Source organism: Balaenoptera acutorostrata, chromosome 20 (assembly GCF_949987535.1).
Source record: "Balaenoptera acutorostrata chromosome 20, mBalAcu1.1, whole genome shotgun sequence".
Lineage (NCBI taxonomy): Eukaryota > Metazoa > Chordata > Mammalia > Artiodactyla > Balaenopteridae > Balaenoptera > Balaenoptera acutorostrata.
In genome coordinates this window covers 25,574,194-25,592,528 of record NC_080083.1, presented here as the reverse complement: position 1 = coordinate 25,592,528, position 18,335 = coordinate 25,574,194, and the positions used below count along the sequence as shown (strand labels likewise).

At 39.5% G+C, this 18,335-nt stretch overlaps 1 protein-coding gene across 3 annotated transcripts in view; it reads left to right on the top strand.

Moving 5' to 3' along the window:
* PRR11 (proline rich 11) overlaps positions 1-18,335 on the top strand; it is a 31,544-nt gene that overhangs the window by 6,037 nt on the left and 7,172 nt on the right. For all 3 annotated transcript variants that reach the window (XM_057535687.1, XM_057535686.1, XM_007190296.2), the window contains exons 2-9: positions 7,712-7,844; positions 9,283-9,433; positions 9,863-9,985; positions 12,252-12,524; positions 13,847-13,945; positions 14,308-14,420; positions 15,319-15,378; positions 15,468-15,564. In XM_057535687.1, the coding sequence (XP_057391670.1) occupies positions 7,717-7,844; positions 9,283-9,433; positions 9,863-9,985; positions 12,252-12,524; positions 13,847-13,945; positions 14,308-14,420; positions 15,319-15,378; positions 15,468-15,564 (1,044 nt within the window). In that variant the 5' untranslated portion in view covers positions 7,712-7,716. The remainder of the gene's footprint in view (positions 1-7,711; positions 7,845-9,282; positions 9,434-9,862; positions 9,986-12,251; positions 12,525-13,846; positions 13,946-14,307; positions 14,421-15,318; positions 15,379-15,467; positions 15,565-18,335) is intronic.

Here is an 18,335-nt window from a genome sequence, read left to right as displayed (position 1 = left end):
AACATGTTTATAATGCTCTTCCTTTTTTCTTCCCCCCAATGGGTTAAGCATTATATAAATTTAGACAACTGCTGATTTCCACTTTCTTTCCTTCTGTCTTCCCAATATATCATAATTTTTAGTTAAATAAACATTCAGTGTTGATACTATAAAATATTGTGTAACAGCTGAACGTATAGTGTTACTATGATTTCACTTCTTTTCTCGTAGAACTTTTTTCCTAGACTTTTTTTTTTTTGGCCATGCCCTGCAGCTTGTGGGCTCTTAGTTCCCCAGCCAGGGATCAAACCCAGGCTATGGCAGTGAAAGCACCAGGTCCTAACCACTGGACCTCCAGGCAATTCCCCCTCCTAGACATTTTTTTTAATATTTTATTTATTTATTTATTTATTTTTAAACACAAATTTTTAAAAATATTTATTTGTCTGCATCGGGTCTCAGTTGCGGCACTCAGGATCTTTCATTGCAGCACACAGGCTTCTCTAGTTGTGGCGTGGGCTCAGTAGTTGCGACAGGCAGGCTCTCTAGTGGTGCGTGGGCTTAGTTGCCCCGCGGCATGTGGATCTTAGTTCCCTGACAAGGGATCGAACCTGCATCCCCTGCATTGGAAGGCGGATTCTTCACCACTGGACCACCAGGGAAGTCCCACCCCCTCCTAGACATTTTTAATATACTTATTTTTTCAAGCTCTTATCAGTAACTTGGCCCTAACTTTACAGAAAAACAGTAAATTCTGCTCAGAATGATCAAACACACTAGGTAATTTATCCATTTCTTTTCTTTTTTTTCCCCTACTGAAGCCCTCTGTTACACTTGCTCACTTTGCTGGCTGTGCACTGAGTGAGGGGTCAGGAAATTACTGTTTTCATAGGTCTCATGAGCTAAGAATGGTTTTTACAATTTGTAATAGCTGGAAAGAAATCAAAAGAATAATATTTTGTGACACATGAAAATTCTGTGAAATTCAAATTTCAATGGCCATAAATAAAATTTATTGGAATACAGCCACAATCATTTAAGTATTGTCTGTGGCTGTTTTGGTGCTATAGTGGTAGAGCTGAGTGGTTGTAACAGAGACCAGATGGCTTGCAAAGCCTAAAATACTTATTATCTGGTCCTTCACAGAAAAAGGTTTGCTGACCCCTCCTCTAGGCCTGCTGCAAAGTTGTCTTCCGAGGACCTGTTGTGATCACCATTATCCTGGAAATTCCCATTGTTTGTCTTCTGTTCTCACACTTGACTGAAATTTTGGCCAGGTATAGGACTGTGGAATCCCCTCAGAACTGCAGAGTAGCTGTTGAAATCTGGTGTCATTCTCTTCTCAGTCCTCTATATCTAGACTGTGTTTTCTCTCTGGAAACTTTTAGAATCTCCTGTTTATTTTTGGCGTTCTAAATGATGGCATGCCTCAATGTGAATCTTTTTTTTTTTAAGCTTTTTTTTTTTTTTAATTTTTATTTATTTATATTTATTTTTGGCTGTGTTGGGTCTTCGTTTCTGTGCGAGGGCTTTCTCTAGTTGCGGCAAGCGGGGGCCACTCTTCATCGCGGTGCGCAGGCCTCTCACTGTCGTGGCCTCTCTTGTTGCGGAGCACAAGCTCCAGACGCGCAGGCTCAGTAGCGTGGCTCACGGGCCTAGTTGCTCCGCGGCATGTGGGATCTTCCCAGACCAGGGCTCGAACCCGTGTCCCCTGCATTGGCAGGCAGATTCTCAACCGCTGCGCCACCAGGGAAGCCCGAATCTTTTATTCATTACATTAAATGGACCATTTCAGTCTGGAAATTCAAGTCCTTCAGTTCTGGGGAGTATTTTTGTACTGTTTATTTGATAAAATTCTCTCCATTTTCTCTGTTCTCATCTAAAACTTTAATCTTCCAACTGTTCTATTATATTTTAAAAATTTCTCCTATTTTAATTTTAAAAATTGTTTCTTATCCTTATTTCATGAATGCAGTATCTCATTTTCTGAAGATATTTTCTTTTCTTTTTTTAATTTTTCTTCTGCTTCCTACATTCTTTCCATTTCCTTTGATTTGGATTTTTTTTTTTTCTCCCTGTTTATTTTGGTCTCTGCTCTTCATGGTAAAGACTTTTTCTAAAAATGATTGATGATCCTTGGCTGTTATTTGTCAAAGGAATACACAAAAAAGATAATTGATTGGCAGCTCAAAGTAGTGGAGGTGGGTATTGTCAACCTGTGGGCACCACAATGGGTAATTGATCATCAAGGACTTGGCCATTTTGGGTAGAATCTTGGGCCAGTCAATTTCCCTGGAGAAGAATCTTCTAGTCTCCGCCAGGAGGAATGAGATGTGGGGGTTTGAGGCTGGGAATTAAATTTGGTGGCCTGTAAGACTTCCCTGGTGGCTCAGTGGTTAAGAATCCGCCTGCCAATGCAGGGGACACGGGTTCAAACCCTGGTCTGGTAGGATCCCACATGCCGTGAAGCAACTAAGCTCCTGTGCCACAACTACTGAACCTGTGCCCTAGAGCCCGTGAGCCACAACTACTGAAGCCCATGTGCCACAACTACTGAAGCCCGCACGGCTAAAGCCCATGCTCCGCAACAAAGAGAAGCCACTGTAATGAGAAGTCCACGCACCACAACAAAGAGTGGCCCCCGCTCACCACAACTAGAGAAAGCCCGCGCGCAGCAACGAAGACCCAATGCAGCCAAAAACAAATAAAACAAAAAACCAAACAAACAAACAAAAAAACTTGGTGGCCTGTATTTTGGGAGCAGAGCTGAGGAAGGGGATTGAAAGTCTCACTTTTCAGTTAGGATCATCCCCTATCTTCTGTATAGTGACAGAGACATGACCCTGCTATGCTTGGTGACCCAAATTCATCACCTCTAGGTTCAACTTCTGCAGAGAATAAACCTGTCCATAAAATGAAAGCCAGGACACTGCCAGGCTGTAAGGATGGGAGGGCAGAAGTCAAAGGCCTATCCAATTCTTATAAAGACTTTTAATCAATCCAATTTAAGCCCTACCCCAAACCTTCAAAGGAACTAGGTGCTTTCAAGTCCCGAATCTTCTCAGAGTTCTGGGAATGGTCTTGCTTCCTGTTGGCTTCCCTACCAGGCAGGCAAGCCTTAGCTTTCCTCTGCTCTGCCAAGTCAGTTACTACTACTTTTAGATGATTTAGTTCACATCTATCATCTATTATAGGGTCTACTCCCATTCTTCGTCCTGTGGGTTTATGCCTTTTTTATTCCTTTACTGCCTTTTTCATGATGTTTTCATGATGCTCCACCAGTAGTGTGCTAATAAATATTTATAAATATATATACATAATTTTATTATAAATTTACTGATATTATATACTGTTATGGTATATAACATAATTTTTATAAGCAATGATAAAATATATAATACTCTTTCTTATAAATTTCATAGCCAATTGATTCTCACAAAATGCTATTATTGATTTTTATGGACTTCTTTTATTTGTAACCAACATGTGGTTGCAATTTATGAACAAGCTTAGTCCTGATATGAATGTTGGTTGATATTTTTATTTACTCTGTGAAGTAAGACAAAAGCGAAACACAAAGATTTATTTTGGAACTTCAGTAAGCAACCTCTGATGAATCAGATAATCATTTTCAAATACTGGAATAACACTCCTCAATTTTTTTGTGCTATTCACAGTGTAACTACAGACAAGATACACTTTTAAGTTTAATCTGCACTATTAACATTCTTTTCATCACTTTCTTAACAATCAACAAAATAATAAACCAAGCCTTAATTTGTAGTGTTTTATAATAGCCGTGGTGTAAATTCTCCCATCATGGGCAATTTCAAGTTTCCAATGTGAAGTCACTGAATGTGCAGTTGGGAAAAAATGAGCATAATACACCATTCTAAAGCATTTTCGCCGTATAGATACAATCAGGTAAAAAGAAAAAAAAAAAAACCTCAAGAGCATACATAATAGTAAAATCATTAGGGAGTGGTGAGTTTTGTGTATTGATTATCTTTTAAAATATAAATTACCTAATTGTAAGTTTATATAATTTAATTTAAATGGTAGATTTGTTTAACAACTGGCTCACAGACTTCCTAAAAATGTAAAAGTCAGGGCTAATCCCAACACACCATTGGAGTGGAGGTTAAGGTATAGAGTCAATCCACTGAGTTTAACCAGAACATCCAGCTCCTTTCTAAAGTCTGTTTTCATAACTGAGGGATTGATTGGTGAATATAGGAAAAAGGGAGGCAGGAGGCCAGTTCTCTGTGTCAGTTTGCTCTCTAACAAAAGACATCAAGGCAGGTGAGAGAGGCAACAGGAACAGAATGGGGGAGGGCTGTGAAGGGGCAGACGGAAGACAGGAAGGGGAGGTTACTGGGGAAATCTCAGGTTCTGGGGATCCCAACCAGTGAACTCTGGGCCTTGGATAGAGGTTTCCAGTGACATTTCTTCACAGATAGTCTTGGCCATGGATTTGATGAGGTTTAACTTCTTTTCCAGGCAACCATAAGTTTTTTGTTGCTTCCTGAGGCTTTCCTAAATATCTTCATTCAGAGTATTTTTGTTTTGTGGTGTTTTTTTTTTAATCCTATAGATATCCCTTGTGTTTAATAATCCCCACTTAGCCTTTATTCATTATTTCAGTAGAAAGGAAAAATGATACAATAAAGGTGAAATCAGGTATCTTGGGGTATGTCTCCCAAGCCTGTAAGAACAGTTAAGAAATACGCTGTTAAATTGAGGTCTGGCAATTTGTTAAATAAGATGCTATCAAGAAACTTTACTCCTAGACCAGTTGTTGATATACGTTCTGTCACCCATTGCCATGGAGGGTGCCCTCTGTGAGTCCAATGCTATTGGAACTAAAACATTTCTTAGTTTTTACTACCCACATTGGAGCTGGGGGAGGTTCTTCAGCCCTTGGAATCTGAGAGCTGAGCAAGCATAGAGTTGCATACCAAGTGCTGGAGGGTTACAGGGTGAACAAAAGTGGAATGAATGTGTATTTTAAAGACCAATTGTTCCTATTGAAATGTAAGTTTGAAGAGAAGGAGGCCCAGCCCTTGAGACCATTTTTAGTTCTGCTACTTGAATAAGGACATCTTTGTTCCTCAGGTAGCAAAAACTGAAACCGGCAAAGCACTTCTTCACATCAAACCAGCTCTGACTTAATTTTCTTCAGAAAAGGATCTGGGTTAAAATCTAAATTTACTAGTTAGTGTTTAAAAGTGCTTTAAAGTAAATGTTTTGAAACACCCATGTCTTAGATTTGGGGTACTTGTTATTATGTTGTATATCACCTATTCTACTATTGCATCACAGTGTATTAGGAAGAACGTGGTCTTTGGAGACTTACGAATCTGGACTTAATGCTTTATTGCATTACTTTGGATAAATCATCTCATCTTTCTAAGCCTCAATTTATTCTTATGTAAAAATGGGAATAAAAGTCCTCTTCCTCAGGAAAAATACCTTGCACGGTAATGAAGATTCACTGAAAAAATGTATGTGAAGGTGTCTAAAAGTAAATGGGCATTATATAAATGGTTAGTTTTGTTTTTCTTTCTCTACCAACTCAACCTTGTACATTGGAATCTCAGTAAATGTTACCAGCAAAGAAATTTACTTCCTTTTAATAACTGACATAACCCAACTGTAGCCATCTTCTCTGTTATTGTTACTGAACCAAACTCAGGTCCACTTGCCCAACTCAGAGCAAAGCTGATCAACTGACACCAGGTTGTGGTGAAGGAAAGTACAGTGTTTATTGCAGGGCACCAAACAAGGAGAAAGGGCAGCTAGTGCTCAAAAGCGCCAAACTCCTGGATGGCTTTCAGGCAAGGATTTTTTTTTGGCTGCGCTGCACAGCATGCGGGAGTTCCCAGAACGGGGATCGAACCCACACCCCCTGCAGTGGAAGCGTGGACTCTTAACCACTGAGCCACCAGGGAAGCCCAGGCAAGGATTTTTAAAGGCAGCATTAAGGGTGAGGGTAATAGGATGCCTGATCAGCTGGTGGACTTTCAACTTTTTGGTTGGTGGTAAGGTAACAGGGTGATGTCTGGGGAATCTTTTTTTTTTTAATTATTAGCACCTTTAATTATTATTTATTTATTTATTTATTTATTTATTTATTTGGCTATGTTGGGTCTTCGTTTCTGTGTGAGGGCTTCCTCTAGTTGCGGCAAGCGGGGGCCACTCTTCATCACGGTGCGCGGGCCTCTCACTATCGCGGCCTCTCTTGTTGCGGAGCACAGGCTCCAGACGTGCAGGCTCAGTAGTTGTGGCTCACAGGCCTAGTTGCTCCGCGGCATGTGGGATCTTCCCAGACCAGGGCTCAAACCCGTGTCCCCTGCATTAGCAGGCAGATTCTCAACCACTGTGCCACCAGGGAAGCCCGACGTCTGGGGAATCTTAATCATCAACATTTATGGTTCTAACCAGTCTGGGGTCTAAGTGCTGGTGGTCAGCATGTAGTCACCATTTTTCATCTTGGGGATGTGGTCTTAGATTCTGCAGGACAGCACAAAGATATGCATCAGATCATTATATATATCCCTTGAGGAGGAACTAGGAGTCCTGTGACTCTGTTTTATCTCTGAACTGTTGTTTAACCTATCATTGTTTCTGCATTCCCTCACTTCTCTAATTAGTAACTGCTTGAGTCTGCTCTTTGGAACTTGAGGAAGGCTTAGGAGACTGAAGTCTTTTTTCTACAAACAAGAGAAAGGGAACAAAAAGGGCTTTTGTACTGGGAAGGCCCTGAAAGGTCCTGCTTGATTTCATTATAAAGAAAGGGAAATTCACTTGACTTAATGAAGAAAAGCAAAACAAGCAAAACAAAAACAAAATTAGAGAGTAATATAATGCCAAAGCTAAGGTATCTCTAGAGATAGTTTAAATCTGGGTTTAAATTTTCCTCCAATTCAGGGTGATCTTGGGTGGCTATGAGGTGGCTGCAGCCTGCGGTGGCTTGAAGTGGGACCTCAGTTCCCTGACCAGGGATTGAACCCGAGCCACAACGCTGCCCTGGTGCTTGTCTGCTTTGAAGAGAGAATTCGGCAAAGAGACAAAAAGTAGTGAGGCAAGTAACATGCTTATTAGGAGAGAAGATATGTGCAGAGAAAGCACGGGTGGACTCAGCAAGAGAGAGAGAGCGGCACACACTTTTGGGGTGGATTATGTTACTTATATGGGGGCAGTTCTGGGTTACCTCTGGCCAATCATCTTGCTTTGTCTGACTTTGAGTCCATATTTGGTCTGGCACAGGGCCCTCCCCTGTGTGCATGCACATCTTTTAGCCAAGATGGATTCCAGCACAAGGGTCTCTGAGGAGTTAGCAGAACATATTATGGTCTGGTCCCCCTCCCCAAGGATCCTTTTTGCACATGTGTCGTTTGGGGGTCTCCTTGACCTCAAGAATGAGAAATATGTGGTCTCTTTAGCTTTTTATCCAAACAGGACTCAGCTCCTTCTTGCTCCTGCCATTATCTTCATCTTGAAATATCTGTCTACAGGGGACAGATTCCAGCTGCTCAGCCTGGGGCCCATCTATCTCCTGCCTCAAGGGGACTCTGGGTTGCTGGTGGTGACCCATTTCCTAACCAAGGTGGCGGTTACAAGGATGTGTCCACTTTGTGATAATTCATTGAACTGTAGTTAAAATTTGTGTATTTTCTATGTATATGTATTATTCCTCAATAAAAAATGTAAAAACAAATTTTCTCTTCAGAAACCATGCCCAAGTTCAAGCAACGAAGAAGAAAGCTAAAAGCCAAAGCGAAAAGATTTTTCAAAAGAAAAGAAGCCTCTCACTTTCAGTCTAAGCTAGTTACACCTCCCCCTCCGCCACCCTCACCAGAAAGGTAAGGCGTAATATGGAACAGAGAAAATATTAAAAATCTGATCATTTTAGGAACAAGTTACCAGATTTAGCAAATAAAGATACAGAACACCCAGTTAAATTTGAATTTCAGATGAACAATGAATGATTTTTTGTATTGTCCCATGCAACATTTCTAATATACTTATACTAAAAATTATTCACCCTTTATCTGAAATTAAATTTTAACTGAGCATCTTGATTTTATGTGGCAACTATAGCTTAAGAGTTCAAACGAAGTAAAAATCACAAGGAATTGTGTTTGAGGTGCACAGTAACTATTTTCTACTTTCCTAGTCGATTTAATTGTATAAACCTGGTAACTAAGTGATGAAAGAGGGGTATATGACTAGAACTTAAATCTTTATTTTGGTAAAGTTTGATTATTTATTCTCTGGGACTCAGGGCTTAAATGTGTTATTAAAAGAGACTCTAAAATCTAAGAACTCTAGGGCAGTAGGTTTCACAATAACATATTTATTCATTTTTTGTTAAAGCTCTCTTTACAGAAAAAGTTTTAAAACAAACAGACCCTCAAAAAGCAGTAACCGTGATACCATCCTGATTCCTCTCTCTCCCGAATGTTGCAAAAGCCTTCTAACTGGTCTTCCTGCTCTGCCCTTGCCGCCTCTGCAGTGTATTTCAACACAGCAGCCAGAGTGAGCCTGTTAAAATCATTTCATATTGCTCCTCTGCTTAAATTCTCCAAGGTCTTCCTCTATCAGAGTAAAAATGAAAATCCTTTGTGGTCCCAACAAGACCAACAAGACCTTTATGGTCTGACTCACATAATCTGTTAATCATCTTCCTTCAATCTTTCCACCCTAGTCATCTGGCCTCCTTGCTATTCCTCAAACACCTCAGACAAATTCCCACCTTAGGGCCTTTGCACTTACTATTGCTCTTGTCAGGAATGCTCTTCTCCCAAATATTTGCTCTGCTAGTTTCTTCACTTCCTTGACGTTTGTTCTCAAAAGTCACCTTCTCGGTGAGACATTCCCTGGCTACCCTATCTAAATTTTCACCTCCACCCAACGTTTCACATTCCCTCTCTTGCTTTATCTTTTTCTCCTTAGCATTTGTTCACTACCTAACAACCCACATATATTATTCATTTAGTTATTTTTACCTTTCTTCCATGAAACTGTAAATTCTATGAGGGCAGGATTTTTATCTATTTTGTTCATTACTAAATCTCTGATACCTATTTGTTTACTATGTTATTTTATTTATTACTATTTATTTACTCAATAAATATTTGTTGCATAAGTTAATCTGGGAATTCTAGAAGTAAATGAAGAATTTGGCTTTAGATAGTCTCTGCTCCTGAGTCATACTATAAAACTAGCTTGTTATTTAATTAGAGGCTGTTAATTCCAACTTAGGAGTTTTTGCTTTGTTTGGTTTTGTTTTTCCTACAGAGTGGTTATTCCTTCAACAGATACACCCCTTAGCAGAAGCTGGCTAAGACCATCCTGGAACTTCAAATTTCCCAATTTTAGAGATGCAGTAAAGCTTTGGACAAATAGAGTATGGTCTATATACAACTGGTTTCAGAACTGCATGGCCCGGGTATGGGTTTGACATACATGTTTTCAGCATTATGGTTTTTCTACATACTTGGTGTGTGTGTTCATGTGTGTGTGTGTGCTCAGGTCAGCAGACACTCAAGCTAAACTCAGAGAAGATGAAATTGTATGGTCATGTCTGCCCTCAATTTTTTTTTCAATAAAAAAAATTTTTTTTAATTGAAATATAGTTGATTTACAATGTGTTAGTTTCAGGTGTACTGCAAAGTGATTCAGTTACACACACATACACACATATTCTTTTTCATATTATTTTCCATTATAGATTATTATAAGATATTGAATATAGTTTCCTGTGCTATACAGTAGGTCCTTGATATTGCCTTCACTTTTATAAGACATACATCAAACCACTTTCTTGTCCTTATCATATAGCTCATTGGATTCAGGCTTGATTATTTTTTAATTTCAGAGTTTGGAAATATTGAAAAACACCATCTTTCCATCCTGTTTCTGCCACCAAGAACTTCATAGTCTAAAACAACGGTTTCGCATTTTGGAAAGTGAATTACGCAAGCTCCAGGAAGCATTGAAGGTTAGTATTATCAAATGAAAAACAAATCCAGAATTAGGTAAGGAAGGAAGGGGTTGTCCCGCATTGGAACCCCAGTGTGCTTTTACTAGAAGGAGGAGTGGCTACAGGTTAGTGCTAGTTCTGGGCATGTCTGCTCTCAGGTCTAGTGCTTAAACTTCAGAGGCTCTGCTCTGTATTGGAGGGGGGCTGACCCCTGCAGGCTACATTTCCCAAGCTCCATGTCATCTGGCTCCTGGTGTGCTGGACTAATGGGAGACACTGATGAGAGATTAGAAGGAAGGAGAGGATGGGGTATTTTTCCCCTTTGTTCTCTGTGTTGGGCAATTGCTCCAGCAATGGTTGTTGTTGCCTCCCTAACTCCAGCTCCCACTAGGTAAGTCAACCATGTTTCTAGATTCTCTGGGTTAACCCAGCTCCAGATATCTGGTTACACTGTCCTTCTCTTTGGCCATGCAGTGTCAGGGTGTTCATGGCTTTATGCTGTTGCTAATCTCTGGGATGCCTCACTGTCCCCTGCGTTTTTCTCAGCTCTTCCATCAGCAGTATAACCAACTCACTATATTACATGTCCCCTCTTCTAAATACTCAGGGTGGTTTCTATTTTCTTGACTGATATAGGCAGGAAAACTCTATAAATATCCACTCTCTCCGAACTCCCCTAAGCAGGACCCCTATTCTCAGTGTCTAAAACCTAAAGAATAAACATTGTGCACATTGGTTTGGAGAGACGCTTCTGGGATTACACCCCTACTCCCAGGATTTGTGCCTCAAGATGAGCTAACCAGAGGAGGAAAGGCAAATCACCTCATGACCTGGACTTCACAACCTGGACCTCAGTTTCTTCATCTATAAAGTGGGGAAGATACCATCTGTAGTGAGCTGAATGATGGCCCCCCAAAAGATATGTCCAAGTCCTAATCCCTGGAACCTGTAAATATTACCTTTTTTGGGAACAGGGTCTTTACAGATATATAATTGAGTTAAGGATTTTGAGATGAGGAGATCATACTTTATTATCTGGGTGGACCCTCAATCCAGTGACAAGTGTCCTTATAAAAGACACGCAGAGTAGACCATACAGAGAAGAGGAGAAGCAATGGGACCACAGAGGCAGAGACTGGAGTCATGGGGCCTCAAACCAAAGGATGCCAGTAGATTCCAGAAGCTGGAAGAGACAAGAAACAGATTTTTCCCTGGAGCCTTGACAGGGAGTGCAGTCCTACTGACACCTTGATTTCAGTCTTCTAACCTCCAGGACTGTGAGAGAATGAATTTTGTTTTAAGTCACCAAGTTTGTGATACTTTGCTACAGCAGCCTGTAGTATGCCCCCTTACTTCATAGGGTCGTTGTATTCATTTGCTAGTTCTGCCATGACAAAGTAGCACAGACTGGGTGACTTATACAACAAAAATTATTTTCTCACAATTTTGGAGGCCAGAAGTCTAGGCTCAAGGTGTTGGTAGGGTTGGCTTCGTCTAATGCCTCTCTCCTCGACTTGCCTTCTGTGTCCTCAGATTGTCTTTTCTCTGTGCACGTGCATCCCTGGTGTCTCCTGTTTGTTCAAGTTTCGTCTTTATATAAGGACACCAGTCACATTGGATTAGAGCCCACCCTAATGACTCCTTTTAATTTAATCACTTCTTTAAAGGCCCTATCTCCAAATACAATCACATTCTGAGGTACTGGGGGTTGAGGGTTCAATATATGAGTTGCAATGGGGGAGGACAATTCAGCCCATAACAGTCATGTTCCAGGCCCTTGACCTTTTTTATCAGTTCCTTGCATATACTATATTCTTGGTTGCATTAAGTGTTTTTCCCTCTGCCAGGAACTCTTCCCCCAGTTTTTATCTCCCTTCTTCACCTGGTAAGACTAAATTCATCTTTGAGATCATGGCTAAATATCACTCCCCAGACCTCTGACTATTCATGCTCAGAGCACACTTCATGGCTCTTCTTGAAGTATTATTTTGGTTTGTTTTGAATGTGTTTTGTGTATGTTTAATGTCTTGTCTTCCTCACCGGACTGTCAGCTCGATGAGGTGACAGACAGGGCTCATATTGTACCCACAGTGCCTGGCATATAGCACACACAAAACAAATATATGAATGAATGAATGAGCTTGTGATAAATGAGAAAATATTACGGAGCATATCGTATACTGAGAAAGCATTCAATACATGGTAGGTATGGTTTTGATGACTCTCAGCCATAAGAACCAAATAAATCTGTTCTTCAGTTGCCAACTGTAACGTTTTCTTCCAGGCCGTCTCAGAAAATTCTTCCTGTCCAAGCTGTGGTCAGATGTGTCACATGCGTGGTAAACTTACAAATGTGCCTGCATGTGCTCTAACCACCCCTGGAGACTCCAAGGCTGTACTGCCCGCCTCACTGCCACAGCCAACCAGTCGTCTTTCTCCGCCCTCGCCTCCACCTCCGCCTCCACCTCCGCCTCCGCCTCCGCCCCCGCCCCCTCCGCCTCCGCCACTGACAGCACCTTTGCTGCTCAGAAAATCTGATCTCACTAAAGCACATCAGGTAAAAAAACAATCTAGTAAAGGTGTGTTTTGGTCAGTGTGTAATGAAGGAGTACAGCCAGGTGTCCTTTTAAGGGTGGTCTAAGGGCTTTGACAGGAAGGGCTGCATTTTGTTCTGTTTCCATATCTTAATTATGTCAATTATTGTTTCTAAAGACACAGTCCTCTGGGAGATCACGAAAGTGGGATTTAGAAATGAAAGTGATTTTTTTTCAAGGATAAATGAATGAAACCCAGCAAGTTGGGAGATTCCTGTTGGATTCTTTACAAAAAGGGAAATTTCTCTGGGAAACTAAATTAAAAACAAAGATAGCTTAGTGAGTGAAGTCAGAATAAAAAGAATTTGTGGATCCTAAAGTATAATGCCATTAGGCTGGAGAACCAGTCTCCATTGGAGTTACTTATCTTCCAAGAGGACCAGAGTACTTGTGAATCACTAAGATAGGCATGGCCCTATTTAAAAATCTGCTGAATTTTCACTACAGATATATTTGGTTTAAAATGGCTGAATTAAATGCAGAGCCTATTGTTATATTTGCCCTAATATATACCTCTTTGAGTATACGTCCTTGCTCTATGGGAACTGAGTCATCTTTTTAGGTAGTTCAGGCAAAACTTCACTTTGTTTTTTGTTGTTTTTTTTTAACTTGCTCTTTAAAAATTTTTTTTTAATTAATTAATTTATTTTTATTTTTGGCTGTGTTGGTCTTTGTTGCTGCGCGTGGGCTCTCTCTAGTTGCGGCGAGCAGGGGCTACTCTTCGTGGCGGTGCACGGGCTTCTCATTGCAGTGGCTTCTCTTGTTGAGCAGCACGGGCTCTAGGCACGCGGGCTTCAGTAGTTGTGGCTTGCGGGCTCTAGAGCGCAGGCTCAGTAGTTGTGGCGCACGGGTTTCGTTGCTCCATGGCATGTGAGATCTTCCCGGACCAGGGCTCGAACCCATGTCCCCTGCATTGGCAGGTGGATTCTTAACCACTGAGCCACCAGGGAAGTCCCCAAAACTTCACTTTGATTTGAGGAACTCCTTCATCTCCTGTCCTATTACAATGACTCCTAAAGAAGATGCATAGTTTCAAGGAACTAGCCCATCTCTTACTATCAAAGCCTTACATTTTGGTGAATACTTTTCAATAGCCTTAGCATCCATGGATACTGAAAACAGAATTGTTCTTGGTTGAATGGAAAGAATTTGATAGGCTCCTAGGGGAAATAAGAGTTAATTTTTAAGTTAATTTTTAAAGAGTCTTTAAAAACTAGATTTGGATTTGCATTTGACTAGATGTCCTGGTTCCAATTTGAATTCTAACCTCTCCATGTATTTTAAGGCTGGACCATTAAAAAAAAATGGACCCATGCATATAACAGTTAAAGATCTCCTGACTGTGAAATTAAAGAAGACACAGAGTTTTGATGAAAGGAGGAAGGTAAGATGTCATTGACCAAACACGTGGTCTTTTGGCTTTTAACCTGGTTGTCCCTTAATGGAAAATAAGCATAAGTCTTAAATATAGAAACCATTCTGAGGTAAGTATTTGATTTTTTTTTTTTGAGTAATTTTGGATCTCCTCAACAAAATATGTAAATCCCCAAATTATTTAATTAGGCAGTTTCATCTACCAACCATTAGTTTGAAGAGGTAGAGATATACTTTGAAGATTTGGAATAAAAATTTAATAGATATATCTTACACATATTCAGCACTCAAATATTTATTGTTTTAGTATGTTTACATTTTGAATGCTATTTTTAAATGTGTTTTTAATAGTGTCTCATTTTGTGATTAAAGCTTGTACCATCACCAAAGGCACAGAATCCACTAGTTACTGTCTCTGACCTGCAGTGCGTTTCCCTGAAACCGAAGTCCAAAGTGTTATCAACTCGAGTTACAAATGTCTTAATGTAAGGAACTACACAGTACTACACTCTACTGCTACTTAAAATAATGATTTCTTGCTTATTTCTAACTTTAAAAGTTACATATGATCATTGAAAATTGAAATCTACAGAAACGTTTCAAGAAGAAAACAAAAATCATGCAAATAATCCTATCATTGGAGATAGCCACATACTGTTAACATACTGTTGTTTATCATTCTAGTCTTTCTCTGGACATATACTCTGTTATTTCCATTTCATGGTGCTGTTTATTACAAAATACACCATTGATTTAATAACAGATTTGGGGGGAAATATTATCAGGAATTTTCAAAGCAGCACAATTTCAGAAATAATAAAATAAGAAAACTAGTTTTCTTAGAATTAATGAAATATGATATGTTTATGTTTTGGAATCAGTGAAATATGATATGTTTATGTGTATACCTGTGTATAATCATATTTTACATACAGATATGGATTTTCCCATTAATATGTCATGAACTTTCCCGTATCTCATTAAAAATTAGTTTAAACCATCATTTTGACTTCTTCAATAGATGCAGTTTTTTAATATGTGAATTTCATAGATAAAATCCTGTTTTGAGACATTTAGGTTGTTTGTGATTTTTTTTTTCTATAACTCTTCAATAAACATCCTTGTCCATCATCTGTATGCATAGCTGAGTTTTGCCCTAAGATGGATTCTTACATGTGTAATTACTGAGTCAAAAACTATTACTTATTAGAATCACTATATCACTTTATGCTCCTATCAGCATCTACTGCTATTTTAAATGTAATAAATAGTAACAAATGTAACAAACTACTTTCTAGGATGTTGCCTATAGAAATGACTTCTTTGCTTTGGAAAAATTATAAAATCTGGCAAGCTCTAACTTTTGTATCTTTATTTTATCAGTACTCCTGGTAAAAGCCAGTTAGATCTGCGGAAACTACTCAGAAAAGTCGATGTAGAGAGGTAATCCACTCTCCTATCTTTATGCCTTCTAAATTCATTTGAAAATTCGGCATAAAACACAGCTCCTAATATTTTCAATACCTTTGCAGGAGCCCAGGTGGAACCCCACTTACCAATAAAGAAAATATGGAAACAGGAACTGGGCTGACCCCAGTAATGACCCAGGCCTTGAAGAGAAAGTTTCAGGTAAGCCTTTAGGAAATAAAAGACTTTGGATCCTTTTCTTCAAATGAATTTATTTAGAATCATAATCTAAAGCATCTTTCTTAATAATAATAATTTTAAAGCAGTTCCTTATGCTTTATAAAGCACTTTCATATTTAGACTTCAAGAAATTCTATGAGATAGCTAGGATTATCATCTCCACTTTAGCAATGAATGTCTGGTTTTATTAATTTCATTAATAAGTATTTATTAAGTACTTCCTGTATGCCAGGCACTGTGCTGGAGTACCAGGGGTATAGTGGTAAGCAAAAACAGACACAGATCTGCTGTCTTGGATCTTTCGGTCTAGTGGGGAAAGTAGATATTAATCATATAATCACAATTTGTATAATTTTGTACTGAAGTAACTTCTGTGAAGGAAAGGAACAAGATTCTGTGGGGTAACTTGATCTAGCCTGTATGATCTAGGAAAGATTCCCTTAGGAAGTGATAAGGTAAGACTTGAAAGATGAATAGGCATTAACTGGAGAGAGTACCTGTGGAGTGAGCCCACCTTGGATGTCAGGGAGGAGAGCTCCAGGAAAAAAGAACAGCAGGTGCAAGGGTCTCATGGTGGGAGGGATCACAGTCTGAAGAATTGAAAAGTGGCCGGTGTGGCTGTAACAGAAAGATAGGAATAGAGATGGGGACAGGAGTCAGATCATGCAGAGCTGATAAGAAAAGGTCTTGGCAGCTTTCTTCTTTGTCACCTACATGTATGACCCATACACCAAAATCCAGTGCATCAGCTGGCCCTTGTGTGATTTCTTCCAAACCCTATTTGTCTCATCTCCCTGATCACCTCTATCATCAGATCTGTGAGAAGGAGCCATCCTTCCACCACCCCTGCTAGAGTGCTGGGGCACAGGGCTGCTGGCCTCTTTGGCTATGAAGCTTATATTTCCATCTCCTTCTGGGCCAAGAGACACACCACAAACTCCACTGCAGACACTCTTCCCACCCCTGCACTGTCCTCCCTTCCTTCATTCCCTCGTTAAGAATCAGTGCCTTTTGCAAAAGAAATAAAAGCAAAAATAAACAAATGATAACTAATCAAACTTATAAGCTTATACACAGCAAAGGAAACCATAAACAAAATGAAAAGACAGCCTACAGGGACTTCCCTGGCAGTTCAGTGGTTAATACTTCACCTACCAATGCAGGGGGTGTGGGTTCAATTCCTGGTCGGGGAGCTAAGATCCCACATGCCTCTAGGCCAAAAAACCAAAACATAAAACAGAAGCAATAATGTAACAAATTCAATAAAGACTTTAAAAATGGTCCACATCAAAAAAATCTTAAAAAAAACAAAAAAGACAGCAGAATACAACCTGAATTAAAAAAAAAAAAAAGGCAACGTACAGACTGGGAGAAAATATTTGCAAACAATGTGACTGACAAGGGCTTAATTTCCAAAATATACAGACAGCTCATGCAACTCAATAACAAGAAAAACAAACAACCCAATCCAAAAAAATGGGCAGAAGACCTAAATAGACATTTCTCCAAAGAAGACATACAGATGGGCAACAGGAACATGAAAAGATGCTCCACATTGCTAATTATTGGAGAAATGCACTGGTCAGAATGGCCGTCATCAAAAAGTCTACAAATAATAAATGCTAGAGAGGGTGTGGGTAAAAGGGAACACTCCTACACTGTTGGTGGAAATGTAAATTGGTGTAGCCACTATGGAAAACAGGATGAAGATTACTTAAAAAACTAAAAATAGAGTTACCATATGATCCAGCAATCCCACTACTGGGCATATATCCAGAAAAGACAAAAACTCTAATTTGAAGAGATACATGCACACCAATGTTCATAGCAGGACTATTTATAATAGCCAAGACATGGAAGCAACCTAAATGTCCATCAACAGATGAATGGATAAAGAAGATGTGGTACACACACACAAACACACACACACAATGGAATAGTACTCAGTCATAAGAAAGAATGAAATACTGCCATTTGCAGCAACACAGATGGACCTAGAGATTATCATACTAAGTGAAGTTAGGCAGAGAAAGACAAATATTATATATCACTTATATGGAATCTAAAAAAAATAATACAAATGAACTTATTTACAAAACTGAAGTAGACTCACAGACATAGAAAATAAACTTACGGTTACCAAAGGGGTGGGGTGGGGGGAGGGATAAATTGGGAGCACGGGATTAACAGATACACACTACTATATATAAAATAGATAAACAACAAGGATTTACTGTATAGTGCAGGGAACTATATTCACTATCTTGTAATAACCTATAGTGGAAAAGAATCTGAAGCTGTACACCTGAAACTAACACAACATTGTAAATCAACTACCGTTTAAAAAAGAGAGAATCAGTGCCTTTTGCAGGACAGCTTTGTTTCCCTCTTGCCGATCAACTTGGACCTCCTGGGCACTATATGTCCTTCTTTGGAGGTGTGACTGGATTCCTCTTTCCTCCTTTTGGAGCATCCAATAGGAGTCCACCCCCAGATCCTTGGTAATACCATAAATTGTGATGGGCAGAGGGCAGAACCCTCACTTCCTTTCTTTGTTTAGCTCTAGGATCCTTTTTGTCCCTGCCCTACCCCATAACTACTATAGTGGGTTGGGTAATGTGGCAACAATTAAAAATATAATGAACAATAAACCCATATATTGAGCAATGACATCAAAAATCACACATAAGACCTATGCCATATGTTGTGCTCCGCAAAATCCACTTACTAGAGAGCTATCTAGTAAAAACTGT